This window comes from Trichosurus vulpecula, chromosome 1 (assembly GCF_011100635.1).
Source record: "Trichosurus vulpecula isolate mTriVul1 chromosome 1, mTriVul1.pri, whole genome shotgun sequence".
Taxonomy (NCBI): Eukaryota; Metazoa; Chordata; class Mammalia; order Diprotodontia; family Phalangeridae; genus Trichosurus; species Trichosurus vulpecula.
The window spans coordinates 113693666-113709449 of record NC_050573.1 but is presented as its reverse complement, the minus strand read 5'-3'; the positions used below and the strand labels follow the sequence as shown (position 1 = coordinate 113709449).

The 15784-nt window shown below is 38.7% G+C and overlaps 1 protein-coding gene across 2 annotated transcripts in view; it reads right to left on the bottom strand.

Annotated features, from left to right (window-relative positions):
* WASHC5 (WASH complex subunit 5) overlaps positions 1 to 15784 on the bottom strand; it is a 68205-nt gene that overhangs the window by 33958 nt on the left and 18463 nt on the right. For both annotated transcript variants that reach the window (XM_036762561.1, XM_036762568.1), the window contains exons 7-11: positions 13670 to 13822; positions 12200 to 12313; positions 10017 to 10188; positions 5181 to 5308; positions 954 to 1083 (exon numbers count right to left, since the gene is read on the bottom strand). In XM_036762561.1, the coding sequence (XP_036618456.1) occupies positions 954 to 1083; positions 5181 to 5308; positions 10017 to 10188; positions 12200 to 12313; positions 13670 to 13822 (697 nt within the window). The remainder of the gene's footprint in view (positions 1 to 953; positions 1084 to 5180; positions 5309 to 10016; positions 10189 to 12199; positions 12314 to 13669; positions 13823 to 15784) is intronic.

Here is a 15784-nt window from a genome sequence, read left to right as displayed (position 1 = left end):
CTTGGCTCCATTAAAACACACACACACACACACACACACACACACACACACACACACCCCGACTTGATTAAAATACAAGATATTAGTAAGCACTTTTCTAAACAATGTGTTTCTGTAAAGTAAGAATGCATTTTTTTGAATTAGGGATTGAGTCCATGAACCATAAGTTCCTGTAAAAGGAAACAATACAACAAGCTGAATTACTAGAACTACTAATTCCTATTCATGTAAAAGAGTAAAACCAAGTTGAAAGCCCTATAAAACAGGTGTAAATATATTGTGCACACTGACCGCATAAAGGGCTCTCATATACAGAAACACACATAGAACACATGGAAATACAACTCTCCTGGACATAACTTTGGCATAAAACTTATATATTGGCTCGAACATAAAAGACAATATTTGAAAAACAACATTTCTCTCCCAAGATGGCCCAGATACTTATAGAAAGCTCTCCTGGGATGTTTTAAGGGATACTTTTTTTTTTCTAGATACATTTTCCTGAAGCAAGCAAAGGCCCTCAAAATCATTCCACTGACTTTGTATTGTGCTCAGATTTGGGAATATTCTTTTCATAAACAGTCTTCAGTCCCTTTTTTATGCAAACACAGACTGCTAACTTGTGTGAAGGTAAGTAGTCTAACAGGCAAGCAAAGGTGGTGAAATCTGGGAATCTGAGAACTGTCCAGTACTTAAGCCCTGTGTATTGAATGAATGAACTATGAAGGGGTTAAAGGCAAGGAATGCTTGTAATCCTTTTCTGTGACCAAAGAGGTTAACAAGTCAAGAAAAATGGTGGCATGAAATTGCTATTTGAGGATACAATCAAGAGCTGATCAGCAGAAATGAAAAAGCACAACGAAGGGGTTGCCATCTTCCCAGCTCTCTAGCACTCACATCCTCCTCACATACATATATAGTGCACCAACATTTTCTTCTTGAACCATTACCATTTTTCTCCACTCTTGTTAGAGGCTTTACTCCTGAAAAGACATCAGCCAGTTCCATCATCCTCTCAGAGCCTTCTTTCTTGTGATGCTCCCACTTGGCTTGCTTTTCTGAAAGCATCTGCTTGAACATCTGGTGAGAATGGTAGAAAAGCCATTTGTAGTTGAAAGAAACTAATATCAAACACTTTATTGACAGTCCCTGAATGAAATCCATATTTTAATTGAAAAAAAAGGTCCCCAAAGTAACATTACTTAAGCTGCTTTTATTCCAGAGACAGAACAGCGCAGTGGAAAGCTTAGCAGGTTGGGAGCCAGGGCAGATGGGTTCCTGTTTAGGATCTGGCTTTCTCTGCCCAAGTGTTCTTGGGCAAATCACCTGTTCCCTCTAGGCCTCAGTTTCCTCCTCTTTGAAGAGGAAGGGTGAGTGTAGAATTACAGGATCTCCAAGGTTCTTTCTAACTTTATAATTGGTGAACTGTATCTTTTCCTTTGTTGGGAAAAACTAATTAACTGAAGAAGACTCCTGTGGAGTAGGAAGAAAGATCCCTGGGCAGGAGTGAACCTTGGTTGGGGTTGTGGGAGGAATCTTTGTGATCTGGGCAGGATGATAAAGGATGAAGAAATCAAGAAAGGACAAAAAAAAAAGAGCAAGGAACCAAGAGGGCTGACACGGCAAAGAGGAGTAAAGAAAGGGTAATAAACAGCATGAACTAGAGCTCTTCAGAAAGCAGGTGAATTTGGCTTCATAAGTATCACTGAGACCCACTTGAGATGCAACTCATGGGCAGAGCATCATGATGAAAGGCTATACCATATCCAAAAGGAACAGAGTAGATTAAAAAAAAGTTATTGGGGTAGCAGTGTCTAGCAAGAGAATATACTTAAGTGAGGAAATCCAGAAACTAGGACAGGAAAGTACGGTACACAACACCTGGGGAAGTGTCAATGGAGGGAGAGGAAAAAAAGGAATATCATAGTGAGAAAAGATTACAGGTCACTAGACCAGAAGAAGGAAATGATGAACTGGGCAAACACAGCAAAATGATACTAAAACAAGGAGGCTTCAATGTCAGAACTGTCTGCTGGGAACTCTCTCTGCTAAGAAAAGAACTGATAAATTCTTGACTAGCTTTAATAAAATACTTTAATTCCTCAAAAAGTAAGAACAACTCAACAGGGGAAATGGCTGTTCTGGATCTATTCTGACCAATTAGGAAGAGCTGGTTGCCAAAGGAGAAATGAAATGAACTTCAGGTACTCTATCTAGTATCTGAAATCATACAGGTGAAAAACTGAGCAGAATTTAATAATTTCAAAGAATTCAGGGAACAGCTAGGTAGGATTTCATGACCTAAAGTTCTACAGGGGATGTTAGTCCAGGAATGATGTGATGCTCTCACAAATAAAATTCTGCTAAAACAAACGAAAATTGTTCCAATAAAGGAAGGAGGATCTAAGGAAACCAATGAAGATCCACAGGGACAATACAGAATTTAAAAAAAAATGCAGAGGGATCCTTGTAGACTGTCAAACCCAATACTCTCTTATTACAGATGAGCATACAGAACTAGAGAGGTTATGACTTGTCCATGGAGTACAGAAGATAGAAGTGAGGACAGATCTCTGATGTTATACAGAAAAAAGTAGCCTGGTCTTGTATAAATAGCATCACAAAAACTAGACCCTGGTTATGGATGCTATGGACAACACTAAGAGTTTTTGTAGCTATAATGGTAGGGGCAGCAGAAGATCAAAGAAAAAGGGACAACTGCTTGGTATGAAGGGGATGGTAACAGATGAAGGAAGAAAGGAAGAAAAATACTGAATTCCTATTTTGCTTTTTTTTTCTTTATGAGGAGAATCATATATTTGGGATGGAACCAAAATGGTCAAAGTCTGGTTGAAAGCGAAGGAAAAGTTCTAGTCCTTAGGCCCAGTGGACTGTATATCAGATTAATCAAAACTGGAGTGTGCGGTTACTTAACCTCTATCAGTAATCAGAAAAAACCATGGAAAATAGAAGTATCATAGGAATAGATAGTGCTATACATGTATCTTTAAAAAATCCCTTCTGCACCCAGACCAACCCTTCCAACTTCATTGTATATTTTACTTTCCATCCTGTGCTCTACAGAGCAGCCAAACTCTCTTATGGTTGTGGGACTCCGTTTTGCATGGGCTGCTGCTCATCCTTGCAATGACTCCCTTACTCCCTTCTACCTCACAGATCCCTTTCCTGATTCCCCCAACTGCTAGTGCCCTCCCTTAGTAAACAACCCTGCATTTATTCTGTATCCCTGTTGTCTTCTCCAATGGGACGGAAAGTCCTTGAGAACAGAGACAGCTTCATTTCTGTCTCTGTATCACTGGCTCAGCCAAATTGCTACCTCCTGTGTGAGGCTTTTCTTTGTGCTCCTCCAGTCATTAGCACCTTGCCACAAACATTACCTTGTATATATTTTGTACCTACTTATATGTGGACATGTCATCCACCTACTCTAAACAGAATGTAAGGTCCTTGAGAGCAGAGAATGCTTTTGTATCCTGGCACCACACAGAGAGTGTGGAACCTATCAGGCATTTAATAAATGCTTGCTGAATTGATGTATCAATTATGTAGGAAAGGTGGTTGAGTTGAGAAGGAAATGGAGTCTAACAGGAAGTAATGAGCATGGATTGCACTCCCAGCGTGGGGGGACAGATTGTGCAAAAGCACAGCAAAAGATGGTAGATCCTCAAAAAAGCAAAATGGCCACTTAGGCTCATCCAGAGGGTGTGAAGGGAAGTCATGCATAATAAGAATGGAAAGTGAGGTTGCAGCCAAGGGCAAAAGGTTCTAAATGATAAGCAGAGGAGTTAGTATTTGATTCTGGAGGACACAGGGAGCCACTAGAGATTACTGAACAGGGGAGTGACATAATAAATCCTATGCTTTAGTAATATCACTTTCTAAGGTGTAGAGAAGATGGACTGAAAAAGTGAGACTGGAAGCAGGGAGACTAATTAGGAGGCTACTATGACAGTCCCAGAAAGTGAGGAAGGCCTGAAATAGGGTGGTGAGGATATGTGTAGAGAGAAGTGGGGCAGATGCAAGGGAGACCGTGGAGGTGGAACTGACAAGACCTGGAGACTGATTGGAAATACAGAGTGAGAAGTAAAGGAGAAGACAGATTGTGAACTTGGGTGACTAGAAGGATGGGGGTAGCTTCAACCCAAACAGGACATTTCAGAGGAGAGTTGGTTTTGGCACCCCTCAGTTTCCTCAACTATGGGTGATAATAGCACTTACTTCCCAGGAATTCCCAGGAATCAAATGAGATAATATCTCTAAGTGCTAGGTCCATACTAAATTTTTAATAAATGCTTGTTTCCTTCTTTTTTTTTTCTTTTCTCTTTTTTTTTTTGTGGGGCAGGGGTGGGGGTGGGGGAAGGGAATAATGTGTTCTGTTTTGTCTATTCATTTTAGGATGCCTTTGGGAAATCCAGTTTGAAATGTACAATAGACAAGTGGTGATGCTGGAATGGAGCTCAGGAGAGACTAGGGATGAATGTCTCATCTTCGTAAGAATCCTGCAAAGTAGTAGTGGAAGTATTGCCACCCCCTTTTTACAGATGAATAGGCTTAGGCTCAGGGAGGTCTATGATCACTCATCTAGTAAGTGTCCTAGTTAGACTGGGAATGCTGGGACTTTGCACATAATAAATGGCTAGTTGCTGGTCCAAGAATAAGACAGGACTCTGGTTTTAAAATCAGAATACCCTGGTTTAAACCTCAGCTATGCAAATTACTATTTCTATTTCCTTGGGTAAGTAAGTTCACTCCTCTGGGCCCATGGGTGTCTTATTTGAAAAATCAGAGAGAACAGATAATCTCTAAGGTTTCTCCCAGCTTTAAATCTCAATGACCTATGAATTGAGGTAATTTGATTCAAAGTCGAGTGTTTACATTTTAATGGAGAAAGTAGTAGACTGCAGTTAGGGAGACTTGGGGTTCAAATCTTACTTCTGAAAATTACTACAGGAGCTGTATGATCATGGATAAATTGCTACCTTTATAAGCCTTGATTTCATCATCTGTAAAATGGAGACAGGACTCTCAAGGGCAGTTGTGAGGTTCAAAATAAGATAGTGTATGTAAAGCATACTGTAAACTTCACAGTGCTATGTAAATGTTTCTCATGATGTGGATTATTTCAATGCTTCCTTTATAAAATAATCATTTGTTACCTCTTTAAGTATGAATTCAAACTGGGCAGTATCGAGCAGCAACTGGAAGAGGATCTTTGGGTTGTACTTTGAGTCTGTCAGAATTTGGTCCTTGATTTGACGAAGGCGTTTGTTATTTGGATCACAGGCTATGTGCAGGAGGGAAAAAGTTATCAATTTGCATAATGCATATCAAAATGCAATTTGCATAAGCTCTTATGAGCACAGGGAGACTACCTGATTACTTAGCGGCTTCACAAGCAAAATATTTAAAAATAAGAATAAATAAACCTCAGCAATCATCTCCAGACCAATAATCTTTACAAGATTTTCTCTCTGCTCTACTTAGGAGACAGTGGTAAAGTGGACATCATCAAAGTCAAGTAACCTTTCCTCTCATTATTTTCAATTTAAAAGATTGTTTCCTGATTCAAAGAATTAGAGCATGCTTCTTCCTGACAATTAGAAGTAACGGTCACAGGTTACAAATAAAATGCAAGGATCACATAATCTCAGATATGAAAGGGACCTCAGAAGCAATCTAATTCAAGCAATTAATCAACAAGCATTTATTAACCATATGCTATCTCCTCACTGCTGTGGCTACAAAGAATAACCTGAGGTCTGTCTGAATAATCACCTCTTTTTTACAGTTTCCACAAGTGATTAGGTAGCTTTTGCTTGCAGACCTCCAGTGAGGGGGGACTCATAATTGCCTGAAGCAGCTTATTTCACTTCTAGAAAGCTCTAATTGTTAGGAAAGTTTTCCATATGTTAAAATCTAAATCCGCCTCTTTGCAACTTTGATCCACTGCTCCTAGTTCTGGTAAAACAGAACAAATCTATTCCCTTGTACGAGTGATAGCTCCTCAAATACCCAAAGACAGATGGCTATCATGTCCTTCCTACATCATGTGATTGCCAGGGTAAATACCTCAGGTTCTTTCTACTCATCCCCATATGGTGTGATCTTTGAAGCCTTTGCCATCTTGACTGCCTTCTTCTGGACATCAGCAGTTGACCTCTCCCCATCTACTGATAATCAGCCTGGACTCATTCCGCAATGCTTAACATAGTACCATTGCTTCTTATTTTCCCCATCGCAGTGATACAAAACCCCAAACTGAAGAACAATCCCTCCCCTTGCCCCCAAGCCCCAATTCTTTGTTTCCTTATCCTTCACCTCCAGCCCCAAAGCCCCACTCTAAATCTGCTATCCCTTCCACTGTGTCCACTGGGATCTCTACACCATAATTAAAAAGTTTCCTCCCATCTTAAACTTCATCTTTTCTCACTCTTCCTATTTTCTAGCACTCACTAAGACTTGGATCCTTCTGGAAGACATGGTATTAGAGCTAAGATCAAAACTGTTAAAAAAATACTCAAAATACTAAAAATGAGAAATATGGAATACAATGGAAACAACCTAACCTTCAACTATTGATTGGTCATATATACAAATAAGTAAGCTATAAAGTAGAATGTTACAAGGACAAAAGAGAGATCCAGACAAAGTGCTATTAGAAATTCTTGGTTAGGAAGAACAATGATGGCTTTATGGAAGAAATGGCACCTGGTAAAGGGTTTGGAGCAAAAGGCTTCAGTTCAAATAAGGTTTGAACTATTACTATCTGTATGACCTGAGGCAAGTCATTTAACATATCTGGGCCTGTTTTCTCATCTATAAAATGAGGAGGTTGGACAAACTACTTCTAAGACCTCTTCCAGCTCTAAATCTGGGTGATCTATAATGGCAATCTTCCTGAAGGACATGCTAGTTCTTCTTTAATTGAGTAGGAAAATATGACCATTTAGCCCCAGGTCGCCATCCTGGAAGTATCTTTCAGTGATTTGTTAAAATACTTCAAGGCTTTCCAGTGGATACCAGAAACAGAAGGCACTAATAATGATTTGAACACCGAGGTCACTTCAGCTCCTTACTCGATGTACTTAAAAAGAACTGATTTTGAGACTGTTGTACCCTCATGCTTCCCAGGGGAGCAGGAAGGAGGGAACTCTCCCAGGCTCTGCTCTACTATATCCTTTAAAGCCTTAACTTTAAAGAAAAAAAAACCCAACCCGGCACAATCTAGGATAAGGGGTTGTTTGTAGTCAAACACAGCTGAGTGGCTATAGGTGGAAGGAAGGTTTTTGAGGTAGACAGACTAGTGAAGCTGGATCACGAAGAGGACATCACAGCAAAGTGTCAATGTAGCCTGGGGGTGGAGAATATATGTTTGTGCCATGAAAGGCCAAAGCCTTAGGGAGGGCAGGCTGAATCAGGTAATTTTTAACATTGCCTGCCTGCATTCTGTCTTCTAAGCCATTTTAGACAACCTTTTTGACCTCAAGCTCTGTTTGTTCTCTTGGTTTCATACTCATCTCAACTTCCTGAGGCCTTCTCCTTTCCTCATTGCTATTCCCTGGACCACCATTTTAGGAAGGATCCCATCAATGCTTCACTTGACCCTCACCTAGGCTCTCTCCATAAATTTTCTCCTTCTTCCACATGGGTTGACTTTTGCCCCCTCACCCCTCTATTCCCTCTATTTTCCCTATATATGTGTCTTCTTCTATTAGAATGTAACCTACTTTAGGATGGGGACTGCCTTATTTGCTTATATTTGTATCCCTAGTGCTTAGTAAGGTACCTGAAATGTAGTAATTGCTTAATAAATGCTCTTGCTATACTCTCTTCTTTCATTCATCCATCCATGTCTGTCCACACATTCATCTATTTAATCAATTTAGGATTCTGGCCCCACTGATAAACCAAGACCCTGACTCAGCCTGTCCTTTAGATTCTGCTCTCTTAAATCTCAATTCAGATCCCACTCTCCCTTCTTTCTTTCACTATGAGGAGGTTGTCTCCTCTCCAAGCCAGGGATCGTCCTAATGATTTATACATTATATACCTATACATGTCCATCTCTAAATGAAGGGGAACTCTAAGGCCTTTCCAAGGGTCTTAACAGTTACGGACTCCAAGCTATAAGATTCGGAAGCTCTACATTGCTTGCGCATATGCCACTGTGTACTTAATCTACATGAAGTTTAAGGCTACATTTCTGGCACTCCCTGTTGGAGGGCTTTTGTTTCTAGTCAATCATGATTTCTCTCCACTTGAGATCTTGTGGACCTTCTCAATCTACCTTGAATCAGTTGCGATCCTCCCACAACCCTTTATGATCAGCAAAACTGGGGAAGCCAAGACTATCACTACTCATTATCTTTTCTTCCTTGGTCTGTACTGTGCCTTATACCTAATTAATTAGATTTGGTGCTACTATTTTGAAGGTTTCTTCGATCTCATAGCTGTTGTTCCTGGTGTGGTCCAGACTATTCTCTATCATCTCCTTCAGAAATTTTCAAAAACTTTTTGAGATGAGGTAGGTTCAATCTTTTGCGACAGCAGAAGGATGGACTGATTAGAATGAATCCATCAACAACCACAGTGACAAAAAGGTTGGGAACCTGTTATTCAGGGGAAAAAAATTAAAGTGACTGGAAATAATTAGACTGGAGAAGATCGTATATAAGCAAATGTTCCTATTTTAAGTGGATAAAAAGGTGGATACTTCAATATAGGCTGGTGTAGTGGAGAGAGTGCTAGACAGAGTGAGGGAGAATGGAGTTCATATCCTGCCATAGATACTGGCTAAATGGTAGCCCTAAGAAAATCACTTCACTGAACTCTCTTGGATTCAGCTCCTTATCTGTAAAATGGGGAGCTAGGCTAGATGGTCTCTAGGGTCCATTCCAGCTCTAGATCTGTGGTGCTAAGTAAACTTGATATAATAGAATCACAAAGAGGTAGAAGAGGCCTTATCCTCCTTTTCAGAAAGAAACACTCACTAGACCATCCCAGAAGGGTGGTTGTCTTGTCTGTGTTGGAAGAGCTCCTGTGAGGGGGGGACCCATCACCTCAAGACGGTCCATCCCCCTTGTGCACAGATGACATGGATTGCCTTGATTCTTATAGTATAATATTTCATTACATACATATGCTACAATTTGATCAGTCATTCCACAATTGATGGACACACATTTAGTTTCCATGTTTTTTTGCTACTGTAAAGAATGCTATATAAGGTCCTATGTGAATAGGGCCTTTCTGTCAATGTTGGTCTACGAGGGTCTCGTTATGTTCTAATCCTGAACTGAAACCACCAGACTAGCTTAAATTAGACCTGGCCTATGATACCCCTTATTTTTACAGATAAGGAAACTGAGGATCAGAGAGATCAAGTTACTTGTCCAGGGTCATACATCCAAACAGTGTTTGAGGAAGGAGTTGGACATATGTCTTTCTGCTTCCAAGACCAGCACTCTGGACACTACACCATACTTCCTCTCTAAAGTATGAAGTACAAACTCCATTGGACATTTTAAGTCCTGCAAGATCTATGCCCAATCTGCCTAGCCTCCAAATGACTCCCATTCCAAATAAACTACTTTAATCAACATTTCCCAACTATCCCTTTTATGTCCCTACCTTTGGTCACATAATCTCCCTGCCCAGAATGTCACATAATCTCTCTGCCTCGATGACTAAAAAAGCTATCCATTTTTAAGAACCAACTAAAATTTTTATCTCCTCTGTAAAGCTTTTCTTAATCACCCAAGACTTAGGAATGCTTGCTTGATCAAAGTCACTCAGCTAGTAGGTTGCAGAGCTGGGACCCATACTCAGGCCTTTTGGCTCTAATGCCAGTCCTCTTTCTACTAAGCCTTGGGATCAGGGTTTTATTTAAAGGATCTTCTCTTCTGGACTGCTATACTTTATGAGGGAGAATGGAACTCTGCTAATTTTAAGCATGAGATATCATGCCAAAGGCTACAAATTATGGATGTTACCTGAGTCTGCAGTATGAAGCATCAACCATCGGATAGTGACATTGCAATCTCTCAGGCAGTTTAGCAGCCTTGGGATGTTATCCAGAACTAATTCCTCCCTTAAGTAACCTTCTTTTAGAAACTGCTGCACTTGGGAATGTACCCGCTCACTGACACTGGCATATCTGCTTGCCTTTGAGGGTAAAAAAATTTAATTAGTTCAACAGAAAGTATTATATACATACACACATATACACATAAAATTTATAACTTGCAAACGATCACATGGCAGTGAATCATGTTAAAACAGTTACAGTAACTATACAAATTGAATGATATCATGTGATGAATTATAGGTGTTTAAGGAGCTGTTGAGGAAGAGGTAAGAATGTAGCTTGCTATAGCCAGCTATTTCATTACTGTTTACCTTGAAATTCAAGGCAGAAGCAGCTGAAAGGTATAAACTACTGTATGCGTAAGGCTATAGTGGACAATAAAAGTGGGCCAGATTTTAGTGGACAACAGAAACGGCTCGAATTTAGGCAAAGAATAGGCAGATATCTAGTCTACTTTCTTTATCCAAGGAGGGAAGTAAAATAAAATTTAAAACATTATTGATGCTTTCCAGCTGGGTGGGGACTGTCAAGTGATATTCCAACAGTAGGTACTAAACAATCAATTAAAAATGTCACAAAGCAGAATATGTAAATTTGGAAAGGCATCTTGGTAATGAAAAATTAATACTCTGGAAGTACGAAGTAATGAACTTCACTTTCTTCAGGATAAATGCCAGAAACCAAATTATTTTACACATCATTTATAAAGTATAATTTACCTAAATAAAGCAGGCTAGACCCCTTTTTTTTTTGGTGGGGAGGAGGAGTACATGGAGAAAAATATTGTTCTTTGTGGAACAGAAAATTTAAAATCCAGACTGCCAGAATGAGGAATAGGCTATGAAAAGCTAGCTGTGCTCCCCCAAACCAATTATTCTTCTCTCTAGGTTTTTCTTTCTCCTTTGAATTCTTATCAAAGAAACAGAATGAAGCCTTATAAAAGAGAAGCAAACCCTTTATACTTTTAGGAGTCCATTTGCTTAGGCCCATTTACCCATCTATATTCCTAGATACATTCTGAATCACAGATGGAGATGCGTGGTAGAAACTATTTCTTAAGGATGCTCTCATCACCTTTCACTTTATCAATACAAAACATTAATCTCAGCCAATTCATTAAGAGTCAACTCTGCTGATGAGAAGAAAGATGAGTAAAAAAAGCAAACCAAGTCATTAAGGGTTATGGTCCCTTACTATGATATGACATTTGGGCTATCGTTTAGGCAGTTAGGTGGCACACAGGCTAGGGTGCTGAAATTGGAGTCATCAAGTCAGATCTTCCTAGGTGTGTGTTTGTGGGCAAGGCACTTAATCTGTCTCAGTATTCTCATTTGTTGTTTGCTTGCTGTTTGTCCTTGGTTCTTGAAGAGGACCATGACATCAGGAAGGTGATGCTATGACATTCAAGTGAATTGGATTTAAGTGAGGGAGGGCTGTGCAAAGTCACCAGTCTCACTTTCTCCTCCAGCGCCATCTGGGTCCAGTGGTCAGATATGGATCAGGACACCTGGAGATGGACCCCATGCAGCAGGAGACTTTGGCCTTTTCAAGCTAAGGTCTTTAACATGTCTCAGTTTGACTGAGGCAGCTCCCATTCAGTGATTAAGGCTTAATAAAAAATGAGGCAAAGAAAGGCCTCTTTAAAAAAAAAAAAGGTCTGGGAGGCGAAGACCCTCAGGATTTCTGGTGAAAACAGAAACAATTGTTATTTACGTTCATTCTGAGTCAATCAGGGCCTAAACAGTGAATGACAGCAGAGCCTACCTACTGAGGTAGCAGTTACAATAAGAAAAGATAATTTATGTAAAGCACTTTGTTAATCTTAAAGTGCTAATATGAAGATTAGCCTTCATCATGTCTTCCTAAAGGCTATAGGTTTGTTTTCTAATTATGTTGCATGATTTTAGCATTTTGCTAATACTTAATGAAATTACTTAATGAAATTTGCTTGAAATTTATCATTGAATTAATGTTATTCTACTGAAATCCCTGTATAGACTTGTCTCAAATTGAACAGAGTATTGATACAGTTTATGCTTTGTCATGCAAACAGTTAAGAGCAATCTTTCTTTGATTAACCAGACATACCTGCTCTTTGATGTTTGAAAGATCCAATGTGTTATTCAGAGCCGTTTTTGCAGCTTTGTAAGGTTCCCAAGCATCTGCAAGATTGACTGTGATTCCCATGTAAATGCTAATCACCTAAAATAGTAAATATTCATTCATTCAATAAATATTTAATAATGCCTATTCTGTATAAGCTACTGAGGAGGTTACAAAGTTGTATGAGATATGGCCCAACCCTCAAGGAGCTAATAATGTAACAGAAACAAGAGGGAGTTTTTAATCCACTCAATACTAGTTTTAAATATAGTATAGTGCCAACTCACCTTCTTTTATTTCAGTAGAGAGCTTTCTGGAAAGCCAAACAAATCAGAGAAAGGAGGGAAGAGAACCTGCTTTCATGAAGCTTTAACTCCCAAAGAGCTAACTTTCCTTTTAATTAAAATATCTATGAATTTAGTGCTATAGCCTAAATGTAATTTCTACGTTGGCATCTAGCCAGAAAAAAGGGGCAAGACTACAATCTTTTTCTTCATCACTCAATTCTAAGTACTCTAAGAAGCGCAACTGTGCCCATCAATTCCCAACTTCAAGCTGTTCTTAAGAATGTCAATAAGCATGTTCATATAGGCCACTTATAATGCAAAATCAAGGGTTGGATGAGGGGAAACACTGTATAGTTCCTAAGGACAGGAGTCTAGTCTGCTCTATATTTTGTCAATCCTTGGTAATACTGAGTAGAGTGTTACGTACAAGTGAAGTGATTCATAAATACTATTTTCTTTCTCTCATTAAATTTAAAATAAAAAATTATAGATTTCAAACAAGTCTAAAAAATTCAAATTATCAACTGTAACTGAAGAATTTCATGACATTTTAAAAGTGAAATTCAGTATAAAGCCAAACTGTACTATATAAGAGCCAGCATGGCACTTAGTGCTGGATAGAGTCCTGGTTTTGAAGTAAGTGGGGCTTGGCTTCAAAACCCATTTATGACCGTGACCAGCTATGTGACTCACTACCTCTCCGAGCCACAATTCCCTAAGACTAAAAGTCACAGATGAGTTGTATCTGTAATAGATGAGGCTAGGATATTGGTCCAAGGATAGGAAAGGTAAATACAAAAAAAAAATTAAAACTCTTTGAATAAATTAATGGCTAACAGTGACCATGGAAGCATGTATTTTAGTGTGATTTTACTTTAAAACCAACTATTTATAAAAACAATTAAAAGGTTCCAATAAAAAAATCTGGACCTCCCCAGAAGGTCTACCTAACATGTTGGAAGCCTTCCCCTAAATCCATTCACACCATGGAATCATCAATGGAGCCCAAGGTCTGCTATGTTGAACCCTAATTCCTTACTCCTACTAGGTAACTGGCCCACCCTCTTTTTGGGTCAACCATCTTTTTGTTGAGGAAAAAAAAAAGAAAGAAAGAGCATTTTGTAGCATAAAGTCTGGCAAAAACTTAATGTACAATAAAGATATGTACCCAGTTATCTGGAAAATATTTATCCACTATTTCTCTCATTTTTGCTTGATGGTTATGAAGAATAGATGGTTCAAAATAGAGGATCACGTAGAGCATAGCAGCTTGATTTGCAAGGGCAGTGCTCCGGTGCTCTGGCAGTGGATATGCCGAAACCTAGAATAAAGAGGAAAACCCACAATGCTTGAATTTCAGGATATTTTCTGTCACACACTTGCCAAATAGTTGATACACACCAGCTGTTCTAAATCAGTGTTCTGTAGACTGGCAATGGGGACCTCTAACTAGAGTTATAGGGATCAGACCTATAAGACCCACAAACTATTGTGTGGTAGGAGAACCAACACCAACATTTCCCCCTTCTCTATCATTCATATCATCTACAAAGAAGAGTGGAGGCCCAAGCATCATTTTGATGGTGGCAATGTCTACAAAGATAAGTATAGCCTTTATATTTTAAGGTGTTTTGTTTCATTAATTTTAGGAGATGGTAGGAAGAGGGACAAAGTAAAGAAGAGATATAGAACAAGGCAAGGGAAAAGGGCAAGAAATCACAGCGATTGTAAGAGTGGACAGGAATGAAGTACATAAAAAAATCTTCTGTAGTGGTCAGCTGATGAAGCTGGGCATAGGAAGGGAGGAAAATGAACTGGTATTGAATCTGACTTCAAGAGTCTTTTAATGGTAAGTCATTTAAAAAAAAAAGGCAGCTAGCAGGTTGTCTAAAACAGGGCTTCTTAAATTTTTTTCCACTCATGACCCCTTCAGCACTTCATAAGCTGTGGGTCATGACCACAGTTTAAGAAGCACTGGTCTAAAACATTAGCACAGTAAAGGGTTCCTTCCTGATTCTTGGTTAGTATTCACAGTGACAGTCTGTAGCAACTGCTTGTCACACTTAGGGAAAATACAGAATAGTACAGACCACGCAGTGATGAAGCCTGTTTATTGTCTTCAACACCCTCTGAAGTCAGTGGAAAATTCAGATAACATGGAGTAAATAGAAAATGAATATTAAAAAAACCCCCAACAATACTACATTATCTTGCAAGCCCTAGTTGAAGGGGGACTTGTCAGTAGATAAAAAATAACTTTGTTGTTTCTAAGATACCACAAACTTGATCCAATTAGATGCTTCTCAAATCTGGGTCAAAATTTTTTAAGGAAAAATGAATAACAGGGCTTATTCTGCATATAATTCAAAGGGTGACTTCAGAATCTTACATTAAAACATCTTTATAGAATAATAAAATATTAAGAGTTGCAAAGGACTCTGAAAGTCATCCAACTAATAGGTGAAGCATGAATCCCCTTCTAAAACAGATGGATAGATACCTCTGCTTGAAGGCCTCCAGTGGTGGGAGAAACTTTCATGCTATGCTAATTTAGAATTGTATCCTTTATAATGTTTGATAAAAAAGCCTTCGGTAAATTCATTATGCCTTTTAAGAAGGATTACGTGATTTCATTCTGATGATGAGTCTCGGTATAAAGAAGATTAGATGTATATTTCACAGCATTCTTACTAATTTGCAAAAAATAATTTGCATTTGAAGAGAATACAATAAAATTACTTTCTATTTCAATCATGGCACTTGGCAGATTTTTGAGGGAGAACTGACTTGTAGCCTTGCACCTGCATTTGGTCTACATTTCTTTAACTTTAATTATAATAACATTCTATGGCCATTTTAATTCTTTTTAACTCTTTGGAGGGGGGAGAAAAGGAACGAGTTCTTATAAAGATGAGAACAGCACTCAAGAAAATGAAAAATCCCCCCACCTCTTATCTAAGCAAACAAGTTTTAATGATATTCATATGTGAAGCTTAACTAATGTGCTCATTTTTCCAAGTCCATGAAGATTTGGTTGAAAAGCAAAGCTGTGTAAGTCAAATGCTACTACAACAAAGAACTCTAGAACATAAATAAGTCCAAGATCTAGTTTGCTTACTTAAACAATTGGAGATACAATAAAATAATTTTCTTAGATCTTAACACTGCCTGCAATGCATTAACTTTACAAAACCAGAAATTAGAAATACGGTTTTTTTATCTAGCAAAAATATGGAAAAATTATTTAAGCATAGATTGTTTTAAATTTAAAATGAATTCGATG